The 19,394-nt window shown below is 36.1% G+C and overlaps 2 protein-coding genes across 6 annotated transcripts in view; one reads left to right on the forward strand and one right to left on the reverse strand.

The window, feature by feature from the left end:
• Positions 1-4,613: 4,613 nt before the first annotated feature.
• On the forward strand, positions 4,614-9,191 carry LOC105223626 (uncharacterized). The gene is made up of 7 exons (XM_049457411.1): positions 4,614-5,035; positions 7,738-7,890; positions 7,995-8,130; positions 8,190-8,317; positions 8,377-8,664; positions 8,723-8,950; positions 9,012-9,191. Exons 1-7 carry the CDS (start codon positions 4,858-4,860, stop codon positions 9,128-9,130), a joined length of 1,230 nt encoding a protein of 409 aa, XP_049313368.1. The 5' UTR covers positions 4,614-4,857; the 3' UTR covers positions 9,131-9,191.
• A 4,087-nt stretch (positions 9,192-13,278) lies between these two features.
• The window catches only part of LOC105223602 (FH1/FH2 domain-containing protein 3), a 157,101-nt gene continuing 150,985 nt past the window's right edge, over positions 13,279-19,394 (reverse strand). For 3 of the 5 annotated variants that reach the window (XM_049457532.1, XM_049457535.1, XM_049457534.1), the window contains 4 exons: positions 18,714-19,033; positions 18,404-18,643; positions 18,108-18,340; positions 13,279-14,550 (listed from right to left, as the gene is read on the reverse strand). In XM_049457532.1, coding sequence (XP_049313489.1) covers positions 14,477-14,550; positions 18,108-18,340; positions 18,404-18,643; positions 18,714-19,033 — 867 coding nt within the window. In that variant the 3' untranslated portion in view covers positions 13,279-14,476. Of the gene's footprint in view, positions 14,551-17,276; positions 17,372-18,107; positions 18,341-18,403; positions 18,644-18,713; positions 19,034-19,394 lie in introns of all 5 variants that reach the window. The other 2 variants (XM_049457533.1, XM_049457536.1) reach the window with 1 other exon arrangement.

Here is a 19,394-nt window from a genome sequence, read left to right on the forward strand (position 1 = left end):
TCATGTCAAATTGCAAGAATACAAAATGATATATTATTATATAATTTTTTTTATATTAAAATTATGTATTATATAATTATACCCGAACTTTGCGCTTGCTTACTTGTTCATTTTAACTTCATTTGGCAGTAGAGTCAAAGGCACCTCACGGACATTTAGTACTTATATATTATATTATTGCTAAGTGAAGCTGGTTAAAGTCTGCTTATCTCAACTGTCTCCAATATGGCGCAAAACTACATGCTATTATAAATCGCCGTTTATTGTTTTCTAAATATTACGTCAACGCAAGCGCCTGTTTTAAATAAATGCAATAAAAATGTAGCTCTGAAGGGATAACCTTATTGCATGCAGATTATTCCAGACAATTTGATAATAAACAAATCATATTTCTGAAGTTAACTAAGATTTAGATACACAACACTTTACAAAATGAAAGCTCTTTCCAAATACTTATATAGCTAAGCATGTACTTTTTAATATACTCATCGTAAAATCATAAATTTTTACACTTGTTTAAAAAATTATTGCTGCGTTACATTTTGTATATATGTAATTACAATTCTCATCGCTATTTTTCGTTTCGTTATAATTTATAACTTTATGAGACTATATGAAACCCCTAATAATAGTTATTTCTCTGGCGAAGTGTTGAATAAATTTGAATTTATGTTACTCATACGCCACCGACCAACCTAATTTGAACAGTTTATAAAAGGACGATTTGCTTTCTAAGCAAATTATATCGATTTGACAATTTTTGATTTTTGCGCCCATATAATGTCGATCTTTGCGGGCTGTTGCCGTCAAAAGGAAGGGAAAAGCACAGGAGATAATGTCACTTTCATCGCTTTTTGCGTACAGCAGTATGTGTTCGGAAATTGCAGAGAAACACTATGTTTCCTAATTTTATTCCAGTACAAAATGTCTTCGAGAAGTTGTAAAGGAGACATTGACTCGGTTTTTTGTTGTAGGTTGGTATCGAAATGGAAAAATTGTAATGAAGTTTACAGTTCTATGAATTTGGAGGTAATTAGGTATCAAATATTTCAAATTCCTTTTGCAAAGCTTTCAGAGGCAAAAATTAAAGCGGGAAACTTTGTAGAACCTTCAAAAACACAATCCTGACAATTATTTTTTATTTTATTATTATTTCTCCTCCATCGGATGTAGTATGTCTCTAAAGATGGACATGGTACACTTTAATTTAGATACATTTACAGATAATATGGGAGCTTGTTCAGAAGAATAATAAAAGCGTTTCCACCACGATGTAATGCAAGTTGAGACTATCTAGAATTTCAAAAAAAAAAAACAAGTTGCTAATGCTTAACTAACATTTTTCCGTATAAATGCAAAAGATAGTTGCAGAAAAATTTAGTGCGGGACATAAATCTTGATACAAAGTAAATGCGTTCAGCTTTTAACAAATAACTTAGTCAGCTATACGATTAAGTGTTTTGAAAAATTCAATGTTAGTTAGGAATTAAATTTCAAAATTTCTGACCTTGGTCACTACTGACATTGTGCGGTACCATCAATTGTTTAAATATAAAATATGATATATGGTAAATATTATATTATAGCATTGTAATTAACCGAATCATCATAAGGTATTTTGTCAAGGAAAAATATCGAATTGATGGGTCAACTGACATACAATCTAGATTTGGATCACATTAGCTCTTCTTTACCCATCTATAAAATAAACTCTTTTATCATTTAAGTTTCATAAGGTGTCTATAAATAAAAACGCCCTTTTAACGACCAATATTTCTTCCAATATGGAAACTTTTGAAGTTAAAAAAATGTCTTCCGTATAAAAGTAAAATTTTGTTATTAAGGGCAAATCTAGTTCGAAATTACAAAAAAATAGATAAACCGGAGACTAAAATATCTCAGTTATTTTTCGGGTTATAGCCATTTACAGTGTAGTTGCTCAATTCAATCACTTTAGAGTTTTTTTAAAAGTACATACTATTTCGAATTTGCTGCTGTGATTCTTCTGAGAATTAAATGACAATGATCCGATCATTATTAAATGAAGAAGGTCGGACTCATAATAGCAGTGGATGACCTTTTTCATCGGCGACAAAGATCGCTTGTGAGTCGGAGTTTTCTACTTTTTTTCTTAAAAATTTTGACATGTATACTCCTAAAATAGTGTCAATTTAAAGATGTGTTCTAGGAAATTCCAAGATTTGGTTGAAAGAAGCAGTTTGGTTAATATTTTTCAATATGTCGGGTTATGAAAGCGCTTAGAAATCCTGAAATAACTTCAAAATATTTCTTATTTTGATATGGCATTAGAGCTCATATTCTAAAATTCCTTCCTCTACTACAATTTCAAACTCAGATTTATTTACTTATACCTGTTATACCTTCGGAACACCTAGTAATGTTGAATTTGTGAACAGCCGAGTTCCCCTACATTGGGTTGTGCGCTGGGTATGAGACCCGCCACGTAAAAAAACACACCCCCAGTGAATAGTTACAACCAGCCTAGGATGAGAGGCTGTTGTTAACTCGGCTATAATCGCGTAAGTGGTGTCTACGCCAATTATGAAGAAGAAGAAGAACAGCCGAGTTCTCACATATTGGAAAAAAAAATCGTTCGGATTACAAGTTTTAAATATTTCTGATTCATGGTGATGTACCGTACAGTCTAATTTAATTTGAATTTTGCTTCCAATTTGTTGACTTACCCATCGCGTATACTCTTATTGCTGAAATATACTCGCATTACACAATTTTTGAGTGACAGTGACCTACATTCGAAATTGAGCAAAAACGAAAATTATTTAACAACACACATTAAAAAGTAATAAATGCACGTTTTATGACAAATTTAAATTAATTAACTGTCAACACTGGAACTTAATTGCCTTTAGGCCTAGTTGATTAAAATATAATGTCGCAATAACGAAATTGACTCAACTATTGCAATTTTCATAAATATAAAATGAGTATTTTGCTGAACGCCGCGCTCATAACAGTTATGAGAATTAATCCACTGTCATAATTTACGGTTTGGGCGCGGCGTGCGGTTCGCTGGGCGTTGAAATTGTGGGAATTGCCAAAGTGTTGTTGTCATGCAGCGATTATTGTCACCAGGAAATGTTGTTGTGACAGATGTTGACAAAATGCTTTGCTTTAAGCTGAATAAACAGTTGTTGCAGGCAAACAAATATTTTTTCTTATTAAATGTATATGCACTGTTATATGTTTATGGGCGACACTAGCATTTCCACCGGAATTAAAGCGAAATGACATTGACAAATCTCACACAAAGCGTAACACGTTGTTATCTCGTATCTATGTTAATCTAAATATGACAATGGTTCAAGTGGTGCAAACAGAATTTATAGTTGCCAACTGTTGCAAAAAGTGCAATACTGAGATCCATAGTTTAGGACTAATATATACAAATATTAGTAATATTGGGGCTAATATGTATGAATTGGATCTGGAGAAGAAATAGATGATTCATCCGTTGAGTCCGAATGCGTCGATGCGTCGTTCAAGCATTTCGACTGGTAACTGGTGAATCAAAGCAGGATTGTTCGCATAGACTTTAGACTTTCTCACGATCTTGGCGGCCAATCGACCAAACCAAGACTCGGCTTCTCATCGGCATCATACTTGAAGAAATATAGACGAATGATTCCCACAAACCTCATCAAATCGGTTTTTTTTTTGTTAATGAAATACCAGCTCACGGATCTCTTCAGGTAATTTTTTGTCCAAAAAAAGCGGCAATTTTACTTGTTTACATACCCATTGAGCCAGAAATCGGTGTCATAGCTGATTAAAATTTCCTCGAAAACGTCGGATCATCTTGGAAGCCTATAGAGCTGTATACTTTACTCTTTTAATTTAATACTCTTTTTTTTTTGAAATGATTTTGTGTGCCACATGAGAAACCATTCTTCTAAGCTATAATGTGTGGGCACTCGAACTCTCTTTCTAATGGATGATTTCTTTCTTTTCATTATTTTCATGAAAATAATTCCTTTTATATGACTGTCAACTTAAATGTTAGAAAAAATAAATGCCAATAGCTCAGATGGTATGATCAAACATGACTCGTTGAAAATTTGAGCATGTCAATGCACTAGATTCGTTCCAAAATACCTGAATCTTTTTCCAAAACAGTTTCAAGAAGATATCGCAAAAGAGACGCTTGACAAACGGAACTGAGGACTCTACATTCAGCAAATAATTGCAGCTGTGAACAAAATTTGGCAACCCTGCTCATAAAATGTTCCCCAAATATGCAATGAAGATAATAAAAGTATTTGTATAAAGATGAATAGTACACACATTCACACATATACATATATTTAAATATTAATAGTTGTTCGCCAATGCTACCAACTAATTGTAGCGCAACTAATTGCTTTACAACATCAACAACAAATTAGTTGGTAATTGTTCAAGTTTACCAAGTGTTAAACTCTCTTCAAACCACCCACAAATATAAATATTTCAATTATTATATGCCACACACAACTGCACATACGTATGTCACGCGACTGCAGTCAACAACCGTGTGCCATCAGCGCATTGTCACCAAGTGTTGCGGTTAACACTCACCAGCCACCATGGTTTGTTGCACAGACGGTGGATTGGACTTTTTGTAATTATCAAATTCATTTAATCTGCACCGTTGACGGTCATTAAACCGTTTCTTTGACACTCTATGATTGTGACATTTGGCAGCACTATGTGTCTCACGTTCATAAATTCAGGCAGTTAAGGCGCAGGCGCGTCAGTTCGTTTTCAGTTGCCCTGCTGTGCGGTTTATCACCATAAACAATAAATATTAAATAAAATAAAATACAAATTTCCACCAAAATGTGCCAACAACAACACAAACTGTCGTGCGGGTTAAATATAAGAATCGTCTTTAAATTCGTGCTGTTCACATTTACTATCTCACAAAATTCGTGCAAAGTCCAAGAGGGCAGTTCGTGGAAGGATATCATATTCGGTAGCAAGTGGATGCCGTCTGTTGGTGCTCGTGATCCTCGATGTACGTTTTTCTCATAAGATTCTCACATTCTTATAGAAAATATTATATAGTACTTATTACAATCGCAGGACTGAGCTGTATTAATAAAATAACATCTCAGTGCTACCTTATTTTAACTCTAAAACAATAAACGTTAACTTCGGCTTCACCGCAGCTATAATATCCTTCACAAATGCAAACGATTCCTTGCAAGAATTTTATTCCGATAGTTCAACAGCTATATGCTATAGTGATCCGATCTGAGCAATTATTTAAAAGCATCAAGATATATGCTATAGTAGTGTGATATCGGCCGCCGTTCCGGCAAATGAGCAGCTTCTTGGTCGATATCTCAAAAACTGAGAAACTAGTCTCTATATATACACAGACGAACGAACGAACAGAAAGACTTAACTTGTCATGTAGATCATGAAGCATATACATTTTAGGGACTGTAACGTTTCCTTCTGGGTGTAACAAACATCATGGCAAACTTAATATAAACCGTTCTTCTTCTTCTTCTTCTTGTTTATTGGCGTAGACACCGCTTACGCGATTATAGTCGGGTTAACAAAGGCGCGCCAGTCATTTCTTCTTTACGCTACGTGGCGCCAATTGGATATTCCAAGCGAAGCCAGGTCTTCCTCCACTTGGTCCTTCCAACGGAGTGGAGGTCTTCCTCCTCCTCTGCTTCCCCCGACGGGTACTGTATTTTAATTTGCTGTACTATGTCAATGTCGTCGTATATCTCATACAGCTCATCGTTCCATCGAGTGCGATGTTCGCCGTGGCCAACTCGAAAACTCGTAGCATCGACTCATCAGTTGTTGTCATCGTCCAAGCCTTTGCACCATATAGCAGGACGGGAATAATGAGTTACTAATAGAGTTTGGTTTTTGTTCGTCGAGATAGGACTTTACTTCTATATTGCCTATTAAGTCCGAAGTAGCAAGAGTTATCCTGCGTTGGATTTCTAGGCTGACATTGTACGCTGCGGAGAGTTCCCCCCCAAAAGTTAAAAGTTATACATTAATTCAATCATAAGTGACAATACGCCAGTAAAGAAGAAGTGACAATCTGCCAAGAAAAGGAAAGGAGTTGAGTTGCAAGTACAAAATTATAAAATTCAACCCCCCCAAAATTCTACTCTGGATCTGCCCCTGCCTGTATGACATATGGTCACAATCGTCCAGACTCTGAATAATTCCAAGAGCCTGCTGGGAGCGACTGAGGTGATGTGATCCCTTTCCACGTAGATGGAACCTAGGGCATTGAGCCTGCTAATTTGTATCCTAAGCAATCCCGAATCAGGTGTTCTGGAGTTTCTTGTTCCATGTCGCGAATGCTCAACAAGTCTTCCTGAGCCTGCAGTGCTCTATATAGAACGCGAAAAGGGGGCGGAATTTGTCTCTGGGAAGGTTGATAATTTCTTTAAGCCTTGCAAGGTTGTATCCTCCTAGCGAATTCCTGCTGCCTGCTGCCAATGCTGTTCTCTCCCCACTCCCTCCTCCGTGCGGAGCAGCTTAGCAGCCTTCCTTTATAGTGTGGAACTCCACTCCAATGCAGTGCACCCTGCCGGAGAGCATGCTAGTTCTTCGGTCAGCTCATTGCCGGCCGAGTGCCGGTGCCAGAACCGGACTATAAGGTGCTTCCTCCAGAAGATTTATTTGTTGACAGTTCAGAGCCAAATTAAATGTATGACCGTATGACCATGTTTTGGTCATTTCAACGCGCTTTGAGCACAAGCGTTTTTATTGAACACTGTCGGAAGTGACCCAATTTTTATAAGCAGTAACCATCCGCGTCATAAATGGACCGATTTTGCTACTAAACATCAGCGGCTCGTGTGGCTGACATATCCCCCCAATTGCTGCAAGAAATGTTCTAAAATTGAGCTCTCGGCTAAAATTTTAACGAGCCCGAAGTCATTTAAAAAAAATAACAGTAAACGCTTATCTTTATAATGAAGCTAATTTCTTCGCCTAAATATTAAATTATATACGTTATATTTCTTCGTGAAAGCCCCTTGTCCAAAAAACACCTTTTATGGTATCGACGATTTCTATTTTTTCCCCTTTATCCCTTTTTCTTGCCATCTAATATTCGCCTGAAGATTTCAAGCTCCATATTCTTCACTATTTAATATTTTCATCAGTTGAAGAGGTCAAAGATCGTCCAAAGCAGGGCATGTCTTCAACAAACTTTCGTCCGTCTTTTAAGTCCTTGTACCACTCGTGGGTTTGTGTTTTTGATTAACAGAATCACTGTAAGCCTTTTCTAACATTCGCAATGATTCAGCACACGACATTTGGTTAGAGAAACAAAATTTGATACAAATTCTTTGTTCGATATTTTTGTCCATTGTAAAAGTCGTAAAGCACTACTGAGGTTAACCGACTTAAGCAGCTGCTGAAAACAAACTGCTTGACAAATTGTGGTCATATTAAGTATATTAATTAATGACAGTTCTACCAACTTAGCAAAGTACCTGGGGAATTTAATTACGATTTCTGGGTGCCTTTTTGTCATAATGTATATACAACTCCTATTAACCAACTCGTGAAATATGGAGTTACCATCAACTGAGCCTTCAGAATTCCATAGACTAAAGCATATCGTTCAGGAGAAACTTTCAGTAGAACGAAATTTTGATAAATATACCTATTTTAAATTACTTTGAATTTATATCTTCATATTTTTTATATTTTGTTTCGAACTTATAGTTTTGCCAATATTTAGTGTGGTTCCCGTTGGTACCGGCACCTGTACGGCGTCATCTGGAGAACAGGGCAATTGCATACCGCAGAAGGAGTGTCTGCTACGCGCTGGCATACCAGCTGGACCCTGCGCAGGCGGTTATGGATTGTGTTGTGTTTGTAAATAAAAATTATACCTTCAGCACATTAACTATATGCAAAGCACTTTCGAAATAAGTTCCAAACTACGGACGTCGAATTTAATTTTTGTTTTTAATTTTCAGTTCTACAAACTTGCGGTGGGGTTATACGCGAGAACTCCACCTATTTTGTCAATCCCAACCATCCAGATGTCTACGATGGTACTGGTAGCTGTCAAGTGACCGTGCAGAAAATACATCCAGACGTGTGTCAGTTGAGGTTAGAACAGCAAGTTTATTAAAAACAATTTTCCTTTGACTTAACCAACTACTCTCCAGACTCGATTTGGATATGTTTTCCATTGCGCCACCCGAAGCACTGAACCATGTCTGCAATCAGGATCAGCTACTCGTATCCGGCGGCACCCCCATACCAACAATTTGTGGTGCATCTGCAGGCGATCACAGTAAGAAAAGAAATAACTTTATTGTTGGAAATATTTGGTAGACAATCCTCTCTTGGCAGTGTACATCGACGCCGGTTTAGGGCAAAGTAACGCCATCGTGCTCTCCGTTATAACGAGTGGCACTTTCTCACGCATCTGGCGTATACGAGTTACGCAAATCCACTGCGGTAGTTTGAGTCGAGCCGATCAGGGTTGTCTGCAGTACTACACCGGTATCAGTGGGCGTGTACGAAGTTTCAATTTCAACACAGTAACGGGACGACAGCTCTCTAATCAGGACTACAGTATTTGTATACGTGCCGAGCGTAATTTTTGTAGCATACAGTATAATGCCTGTCCGGATACTGGTGAGTGAGAACTAAGACGGTGTTTCCGGGCTACTATGTATTACATTATATTCCTTAGAAAACAACCGCTCACGCTCCTTCACTATCTCCGGAAACTCAAACAATCCCACCGGTTCTATGGTCGGTGGTGGCACCCAAGTAACACAGAACACATGTATCAACGATTGGCTGCTCATCGGTTGCATGCGCTCGGTGGATCGCATTCCACCATTGGCTGCCTGTGAGGATCGCGTCTGTGGCGGCACATTTAGTGCCGAAGTGGGCACCATTCAACGCACCGTGCAATGTAGGTCTTGACTTTAGTTGAAGTGGTTGTAAGATTAATATTATATTGAATAAAATTACAGCGAGTGTGCGACCTTTTCGCCTGTACTTCCATACGGATGGAGTCGAAGCGCCTACGGATATTGACAACCGCGGCTTCTGCTTGGATTTCGTGCAGCAGCCATGTACAAATGGTTTCTAATTAGTTTAAGTTGAAGTTATTTATTACTTAATTAAGTTGTTTTTGTATTTTAAATAAATTTAAAAAGAATTTTTCGGTATCTGTTTCGGGTAGGCTCATAATTTTCTTTTAATTTTTAGTTTGCGTATGGTTCTATATCTTTATTGTGGCTACTTTAGTATTGAGGATTTAGGTTTTGTTTACTTAAAGTTTCAATGCTGGAGCCATGTTTCTGATTGTCATATGTTCACAGCAAGTCCTCATGATTGCAATCATTACAATCGATTGTAAGGAAATATATATTTTGTTGACACATCTGGATTAATTTCGAACATTTAATGTCTCATAGCTTATTTATGATGCGAGATTTCCGACCTTTAGTAAAGGTCCATGATGTAAAATGGTGTAAATTATTTCAGAAGTCTATTATAAGCAAGTTTCTTCAAAAAGGCTTTATAAGAAAATAACTTGAGCTAAAATGTAAACTTAATTATAAAGAAAATACGACTGTCCAAGGAACTATTGATCTGTAGTATGGATTTTGTACTATTTTTCGAATCTTATTTCCAATATACGAGACCGATATTTAATAGAAGTTTGTTTTTGAGTAACCCATGCTTCTCGTATGACTGAACTTAGTGTTACGAGTTCGAAACCGCTGGAAACGCTGGAATTGTTTGAGTACAACTGGTCGGAGGAATACATCCTAACCAATAATCAGGAGAAAACCGAAATATCTCTTTTTAAAATAAGGACAAAAATTTCTCAAAATATTATATAAGAAACTAAGCTGAAAAAGTCGCAGAGTAGACAATCATCCCTTCAAACTTGGGATTCGTGTAAGTGATTCATTGCCCTAAGCGGGTGTTGAATACCTCATAAGCTGTATTCGCTCCGTCTTATACTTACATATGGTGCGCTGGTATGTTGGATGACACTAAAAGTATCACAGAAGACCCCTACAGCATGTGCAACGGACATAAAAAAAGGCTCTGGAGATTATTCTCAATGTCCGGCCAATACAAATCCAAGTAAAATACATGCAATCCAAATCTTACGAGTACTGCCAAACGGCTCATAATTTAAGTATTAGAACCAATCTCGTCTTCTCTGCAAGCATAGTCAACCTTCTTAATAAAATCGGGCTAAATTGGCAATTCGACGAAGTAAAGAAGATTCCTGTGGAATTAAACAAAACATTTTCATTTCACGTCAGTTTCAACGGCAAGATCTTTATATTCATCGACGGACCAAAGGCACAAATTTAGAACAGGACCAAGCTGCTTCTGTAGTAATCCAAACTTGAAAGTATAGCAGAAGGTGCAAGTAAGCTTCTGCTCTAACCTCTCTCTTTACACTTTCTAGTGTACAGCCGAATGGAAATTATGGCTATTCGTAGCGACTATACTATAGTAAGTCTTACTATGTTACGGATGAGCTAGTTCGCTCGCGGTAACTACAGAAATTAGTTCCTCTTAAGCTTCCCTGGACCATTCAGCTACTTTAAGGCTTGCTTAAAGCAATGAATTGTAAAGATCTTGGAACACTGGCAACACAGGGCATACCACAAAGTTACTTGGGTTGATGGTGAACATACTAAAAAGTTTATAATCCTAGGCAAGAGGAAATTTGTAATATTTTAAAATCACAATCATCTACGCCTAAGAAATCACCTTCAGAAAATCGGCGAAGTGGATTTGATGTAGTGCTGCGCAAGCACGGCGGATGGTGAGACGCTGCAACATTTCCTTGCGAATCCCAACCTTCAGACCGTCTATGGCGGTCAATGTTACAACTTAAGGTTGAGAAAAAAGGCAGGTATTTCACTAAATGCACTGAAGTAGCGGATAAGGCCTTAATGGTTTCCAGTCGGAAGCACTTTATGTAATTTTTCTACGAACAAATCAATCAGACAAGGAAAGTGTACATCTTCACGGGAACCAATGCAGCAACTTTGTTTTTACTATAAAGCCTACTGGTAGTCGTTGCATTATAACTATATGAAGGCTTATGATTACGTGGGTGCAAATTTAAGTGACTTCATCATCGACGCTTTGTTTCGTCTTTTGTGTTTGAAGCAATTACTACGGATTTTGTGGAGTGAAGAAGCTCAGAGAAAATCTTGCTTTTCTACTAACGGGTGATTTTTTTGAGGTTAGGATTTTCATGCATTAGTATTTGACAGATCACGTGGGATTTCAGACATGGTGTCAAAGAGAAAGATGCTCAGTATGCTTTGACATTTCATCATGAATAGACTTACTAACGAGCAACGCTTGCAAGTCATTGAATTTTATTACCAAAATCAGTGTTCGGTTCGAAATGTGTTTCGCGCTTTACGTCCGATTTATGGTCTACATAATCGACCAAGTGAGCAAACAATTAATGCGATTGTGACCAAGTTTCGCACTCAGTTTACTTTATTGGACATTAAACCAACCACACGAATGCGTACAGTGCGTACAGAAGAGAATATTGCGTCTGTTTCTGAGAGTGTGGCTGAAGACCGTGAAATGTCGATTCGTCGCCGTTCGCAGCAATTGGGTTTGTGTTATTCGACCACATGGAAGATTTTACGCAAAGATCTTGGTGTAAAACCGTATAAAATACAGCTCGTGCAAGAACTGAAGCCGAAAGATCTGCCACAACGTCGAATTTTCAGTGAATGGGCCCTAGAAAAGTTGGCAGAAAATCCGCTTTTTTATCGACAAATTTTGTTCAGCGATGAGGCTCATTTCTGGTTGAATGGCTACGTAAATAAGCAAAATTGCCGCATTTGGGGTGAAGAGCAACCAGAAGCCGTTCAAGAACTGCCCATGCATCCCGAAAAATGCACTGTTTGGTGTGGTTTGTACGCTGGTGGAATCATTGGACCGTATTTTTTCAAAGATGCTGTTGGACGCAACGTTACGGTGAATGGCGATCGCTATCGTTCGATGCTAACAAACTTTTTGTTGCCAAAAATGGAAGAACTGAACTTGGTTGACATGTGGTTTCAACAAGATGGCGCTACATGCCACACAGCTCGCGATTCTATGGCCATTTTGAGGGAAAACTTCGGACAACAATTCATCTCAAGAAATGGACCCGTAAGTTGGCCACCAAGATCATGCGATTTAACGCCTTTAGACTATTTTTTGTGGGGCTACGTCAAGTCTAAAGTCTACAGAAATAAGCCAGCAACTATTCCAGCTTTGGAAGACAACATTTCCGAAGAAATTCGGGCTATTCCGGCCGAAATGCTCGAAAAAGTTGCCCAAAATTGGACTTTCCGAATGGACCACCTAAGACGCAGCCGCGGTCAACATTTAAATGAAATTATCTTCAAAAAGTAAATGTCATGAACCAATCTAACGTTTCAAATAAAGAACCGATGAGATTTTGCAAATTTTATGCGTTTTTTTTTAAAAAAAAGTTATCAAGCTCTTAAAAAATCACTCTTTATATTTCTTAGAATATGACCACAGCTGATATTGTGATATTGAGTTCGACATTTAGACCAGTATCAACTTTGTTGTCATATTTCAAAATATTGAGGATATTTTCAAAATATACTATGGTACAGATCTCAAACCTAGTTATATTTTATAACGTACCGTTTTTCAATGAGAAAGGATGATCTATTACGAGGTTCCCTACTTATTCAAAGAAAAAACACTGAAACTTCAAATTTAATGAGAAATGTTTGTTAAATTTCGAAAGAACATTCTTTGACATTTATTTTTTGAAGATTATCCCCACAGGAAAAAGTCTAACGGTTTGATATAATAGATCTTAATGGCCAATCGACCGGCACAAAACTTGAAATTATCTGCTCACCGAAGTAAATAAATTCATGTGGAAAGTTGGATTCCTTTCTTTATTTCTGGTTCGTCTAAATTCATTAAGTCTTTTGAGGTGATCAGGATCATAAAACGAATTTAGCTCTTTCATCTATAACACCTTTCAATAAGTTCTGCCCTCTTTGCTCGGCACACACATCTTGATCCTAATGCTTCTAAAACAATGCTTCTGAAACAAGATGGTTGGATCGAGCTAATGTCGCACAACTTATGGAAAGCCGCTGTTGATCAATAACTGTACTATACCCCCACCATTAGAAAATATTATAATTCATCTACATAACCTCAAAATATTTAGAAATAACAAAAACACACATTTTTTATTTCAACAATTTCTTTTCGATATTTATTAAGGTTTTTCTTTTAAACTAAGTTATCGATTACAGTTGCAGTATACTAAATATAAAATAATAAATTAAAAGCACATATTTTTTAAAACTTGTTTTTGAAACGTTTTCAATTCACATTTTTCAATTATATTAATAATTATAATAATAATAATTTCTTGCTTTATTTTTGTGTTACCTATTTTAAGATAATTTTTTACAATTTCTTTTTTTTTTAATTCAGCAAAATTTTTAATAATAATAATTTTTGTTAGACTTTTCCAATAATATATTATAGTTTAATTGTATATGATTGTAGCGCTATAACAAGATTTTGAATACTTTATTTAACAATAAACAAAATAAAGAAAAAATTTACAATGCGAAATTTTTTTAATAAAAATTATACAAATTTAAAATTTGAAAAATTCGTTTTTTAAAATATATTATAAACATATTTATCTTCGTTTTGAAATAAAAATTAAATAATAATTATAATATATATATTTTTTTTTAATAAAGAAAAAATCAAAATAAGTTTTTATTAAAAAAAAATATTTTTAAATTTTTTCGAAGAATTTTGATAAAAATAAAATTTAAACAAAAATTATAATAAAATAACACTTTTCGCTTATTCGTTAGCATAATTATTTTTATTTTGCTTCTTTTCCCTTTTAACTGAATTCGCTTGTCTGTTTTCTACATTTCACATTGTGTGGGGTGTATATTTTACAGCGCTGCAGTTAACTGTTTTTCACTTGTTTCTTCATCATCATTTATTTGCCAATTCATTAGCAACCCCATTGTAAAGTTCAACGCACTCTCTCCACACCAAAAGTGCACTGCGCTCGTTTTCCAAAGCTTCACTCCAATATTTATAAATCTGTATATGTATACATAGGAGCTTTTGGCTCTCCCATTCGTTTCATCATTCGTTTTACACACTATCCAAGGCACTAGTTTCCCTTTCTTCGAATTCAGCGGCGTCTTTGCTTTGCTCATAACTCACTGGTAACGCTTGAGATCGTCCAAAATAAAATCAATAAGAAAATCATTTTCTGTGTGGTTTCTTTATCTTTTTTATCATCTGCTTTTCACACGCTGTTCAGTCTGTTTCATAGTTTGCTTTTTCTCTATGACTCTCTAACGCTAAAAAGTCTCTGGACGTTGTCTACTACATTTGACTACTACTTAGAATGCTAATAGGTTTTTATTAGGGCCGCAACATGTTGTTTCTCCTCCTCCGTGAGGCCGTTCTTAAGCGTTCGACGCACTGGAAAGAGTCGAATAAAATAAGTATGTATTTATAGGTGGAAGTGGCAAATATGTGAGCAGATGCGTATGTTAATCAAGCACAAATGGAAGTTATTAAAGACATGTTTCCAAGGTAAGGCACGAAAGCATTTTCATAGAATTTTTAATCACTCTTGTGTAAAAAGGTTATGACAAAATATAATATATCAAGTGTGTGGTTAAATATGTTAGTAACTTAAACTTATTATTAGCCGTCTTCAAGTCGACACTTCTTGTTACGTATAAACCTCTCTTCTTGACAATTTGTCGGCGGGAACAATAGAGAAATTCTCCATATGAATTCAATACCAGAGTCTTTAATGAGGTATAATCGCTTGGAAACTGTATATTTTTAGTTATGTCAGCTTATGAAATTTATACCAGTTGATATATTCGCTTGGTAATATATATCTTTTTAGTTATACCAGCTTATATAATTTTTAACAGTCAGTATAATCGCTTGGCAGTCCCTATATTTTTGATTATGCCATCTTATTTAATTTATACCAGTTAGTATAAATACTTTTAATATTTCATTTAATGTAATTTATACCAGTTTGTATATTTGCTTGGTAATAACGGGTGATTTTTTTGAGGTTAGGATTTTCATGCATTAGTATTTGACAGATCACGTGGGATTTCAGACATGGTGTCAAAGAGAAAGATGCTCAGTATGCTTTGACATTTCATCATGAATAGACTTACTAACGAGCAACGCTTGCAAATCATTGAATTTTATTACCAAAATCAGTGTTCGGTTCGAAATGTGTTTTATCGACAAATTTTGTTCAGCGATGAGGCTCATTTCTGGTTGAATGGCTACGTAAATAAGCAAAATTGCCGCATTTGGGGTGAAGAGCAACCAGAAGCCGTTCAAGAACTGCCCATGCATCCCGAAAAATGCACTGTTTGGTGTGGTTTGTACGCTGGTGGAATCATTGGACCGTATTTTTTCAAAGATGCTGTTGGACGCAACGTTACGGTGAATGGCGATCGCTATCGTTCGATGCTAACAAACTTTTTGTTGCCAAAAATGGAAGAACTGAACTTGGTTGACATGTGGTTTCAACAAGATGGCGCTACATGCCACACAGCTCGCGATTCTATGGCCATTTTGAGGGAAAACTTCGGACAACAATTCATCTCAAGAAATGGACCCGTAAGTTGGCCACCAAGATCATGCGATTTAACGCCTTTAGACTATTTTTTGTGGGGCTACGTCAAGTCTAAAGTCTACAGAAATAAGCCAGCAACTATTCCAGCTTTGGAAGACAACATTTCCGAAGAAATTCGGGCTATTCCGGCCGAAATGCTCGAAAAAGTTGCCCAAAATTGGACTTTCCGAATGGACCACCTAAGACGCAGCCGCGGTCAACATTTAAATGAAATTATCTTCAAAAAGTAAATGTCATGAACCAATCTAACGTTTCAAATAAAGAACCGATGAGATTTTGCAAATTTTATGCGTTTTTTTTTTTTTTAAAGTTATCAAGCTCTTAAAAAATCACCCTTTATATACATATCTTTCTGGTTTTGCCAACGTTTATCTATTATACCAGTTAACTTATCAGCGTATGCAACTTATACAAATTGGTATAATCGCTGGGTAAGCTGTAACATTATTTCAACTTATCCAGTTTATAACACTTGGTATAATCGCTTGGTAATCTGATAATTTTAATTATGTCAGCTTATGGTATATTTGCCTGGTATATATTGTCACCTGAAATGCAAAATAACGTAACAACATTTTCGGAAATTTACAGTGGCATGAACGAAACACGAAATAAAATGGAACATGAGTGAAAAAAATTTTAATATTGGTTAAAACTGGTTTATATCTGAAGTAGTGAATTCGAATTTTTGATGATACGTTATTTTGCATTTCAGGTGACGATATATATATCTTTCTGGTTTTGTCAGGGTATGTCATTTATACTAGTTAGTTTATCAACTTATACTAAATGGTATAATTGCTAGTTAGTCTGTAATATTTTGATTATTTCATCTTAATTAATTTATACCAGTTTGCTTAATCTATCTTTTTTATTATGTCGGCTTACTATATGAAATTTATAAGCAATTGGTTTAATCGTTTGGTATACGAACAACTTTATATAATATTCTGAGTTATGTTGACATCAAAAACTTCCCATGCCGAAGTAGAACCTTATGTTTTGAGTTATCGCTCTGAAATCCTGCACGAGAAGTCTTCAATAAATTGACATGGGTAGTTGTCTAAATCAACGATGAAATCAAATCAAGTTCATGTAAGAGATCTTTTATGTGTTTATGTAGGCTATTATAGCTTCAGTGCAAACGAAGTTAACGTTCCTTCTTGTTTTAAAATCTTTGGGTTAGCCAAGTCGTGCATTAATATAGAAATTAATAATGTGTTGTCTGTTCTATTATTTCAAAAAATTTTATAATATGTATGTAGCTTCTTGAATGAGGTATCTTTAGTCTTGAAACGAACTTTTGGCGATAAACTTAATATTAAAGTTAGTAACAAGCAATTTATGTTTTTTATTTTTTTATTTTATTTATTATTACTTTTTTCTTTTTTGTTGTAATGTTTCATGCAATTTTTTATGAATTTTAGTTGGCAACATTCAAAAACTTTCAAAATGCATCTAAAAAATCTTTCAAAAATCAAAAACTTCACTAAACGTTGGCTATTGCCAACAACAAAACAATTACACTAACCAATTTGGCCGTTATAACGGTGTCATGTCAGCGATCTTTCTAAGGCGATGGTGCGCGTTCAACTGTGAATCCTTCGCGCGTGCGCGACCGCTTCACTGCAGCCAACAAAGCGCGAAACGAACGTGTTTAGCGAGTTGGGTTTTCACGATTTTGGTCATTTTTGGTTTTGTTATGATTTATTTAATTACATATATTGTTTATATTTTGTAATGAGAGATTAAGATGAGTTATAGGTTCATAACGAGTTCCAATTTTAACCCAATTTCAAGTGTATGAAGATTTATTTTTATTTTTGTTGGATCATATGAAATTAATAAAATAAAATAATACACATTTGTTTTAGATAAACTTATTTAAGTGGGTTAAAGTAATTAATATTAAATACTGAAAATATTTTTGGTTAATTTGTAATAGTTTTGTATATTTACAAAATAGTATAACTGTGTATTTTATGTGATGAATGTCATTACAAAAATGTTCGAATTCTTTTTTTACACCAGTCAACAAAGCCAAAAAACCGTTAACCGAAAATTAAAACAAAATTTTTAATTTGTTTGTGTGATTAATAATACTTTTTCGATTTTTGTTTTAATATTTTTAAGACCTATAGGGTATCTGTATGTAAGTGAATGCGCTGATGTGTTTGCATGTGTTTTTGTAACTCGCTTATTGTCGTGTAGGCACGTTTACATAGTCGATTTGTACGCTAGTGAAAAACGAATTGTGTGTTAATCAATGAATTGACGCAAATTTGCAAATTCACCACACCTCCTACCACCACCACATTACCTACTAACTAGATGTGATCAAGAGCATAAATACCAAACTTACATGATTTGCGATCAGCATGGCGTGTGCGCTTCCGTTCGCGCGGCGTGGTACGTGTACCGGGCGCTTTGGTCGCTGTCTTCACCAATGATTCCAGTATCTCGTCATCGCCATCGGTGAAATTCTCCTCGCTCTGTCGTGTGATGGGCGAGCGCAACTGTTCGGCACGTCGGCGCCGCCATGTCAATGTGCCACTGGCGTCGGGCGTATCCGCGCTGGCAGAGCCGAGTAGTTCCCTGTTTGAAAAATAAAAACAAACTTGTAATGAAATTCAAATTTTACTAAAAAAAATGCAGTACTTCAACTCGGCATCAGCGCGATCTTCTTTGGTTTTGAATTTGGCCATGTCGATAATGAGCTTGCCACGCGTCTTATTGCGCTCGCGATGGTTCGCCTTCTTCTCCAGCTGCTGTTGTACGCGTTCGCGTGTCGTGCGATATTCCAGCGCAAATTCCGACAAAATGCGACAGAATTCATTGGGCTTCGATTCAGAGATTGTGTGTTGTGGCGCGCCCAGCCACAGCAGGAACTTGCGGTATCTGTAACACAAATTAATTATTTATTTTTTACAACCACTAATTCTCCCTTTAAAAGTCAACCCCAACCCACCTGTTGATCACACGTCGATGCACGATCTGTAGAATGATAATGCGCTCTGCGCAATCGGCTAGGAAGTCTACTAACTTCTGCTTCAGCTGTGGTGGACAATCGTGTTTGGCGATCAGCTTGAGTCGGTCCCACGACGCCTTGCATTCAGTCTCTAATTGACTTAGGTTGTGTGCCAAATCGGAAAAGTCCGCCTTGGAGGCGCGTGTAATTGGTCCGATTTCCGAGTACAGGTCTGTCGTATCTGGCGACGATTCCATTACCATGTGACACAAGTGATGTAGCAGCGAATGTTTGTGTACGGTATCTTTGACTTCAGGTACCTGTGTAATATAGATTTTAGAATTAGTGGACGAAATTAATGAAAATGGATAGCTTTTAATCTCATAAGTGATATTTCTGGTTGCCTAGTAGACGAAAAAACACAAAAATTGTTTTGGGTTCACAAAGTGGTAGGTCCTTAAAGATTAAGGATCTTTAAAGTTGTCTCAAATTTATTTTATAAGAGAGTCTTGGTTCTATATGTTTGGGTTCTATATAAGTCCATATATATAGAATCAAGACTATCATAAAAGAAGTTTGCGACAACTTCTGTCTTTATTGAAGGTGTCGGTCTTAATCATTCCTCTTCACAGCCGCAATCTTATTGTATTGCACTCTGAAGAGCCTAGCGAAGATTATAAA

The sequence above is a fragment of the Bactrocera dorsalis genome, chromosome 5 (genome assembly GCF_023373825.1).
Source record: "Bactrocera dorsalis isolate Fly_Bdor chromosome 5, ASM2337382v1, whole genome shotgun sequence".
In the NCBI taxonomy this organism is placed as follows: domain Eukaryota; kingdom Metazoa; phylum Arthropoda; class Insecta; order Diptera; family Tephritidae; genus Bactrocera; species Bactrocera dorsalis.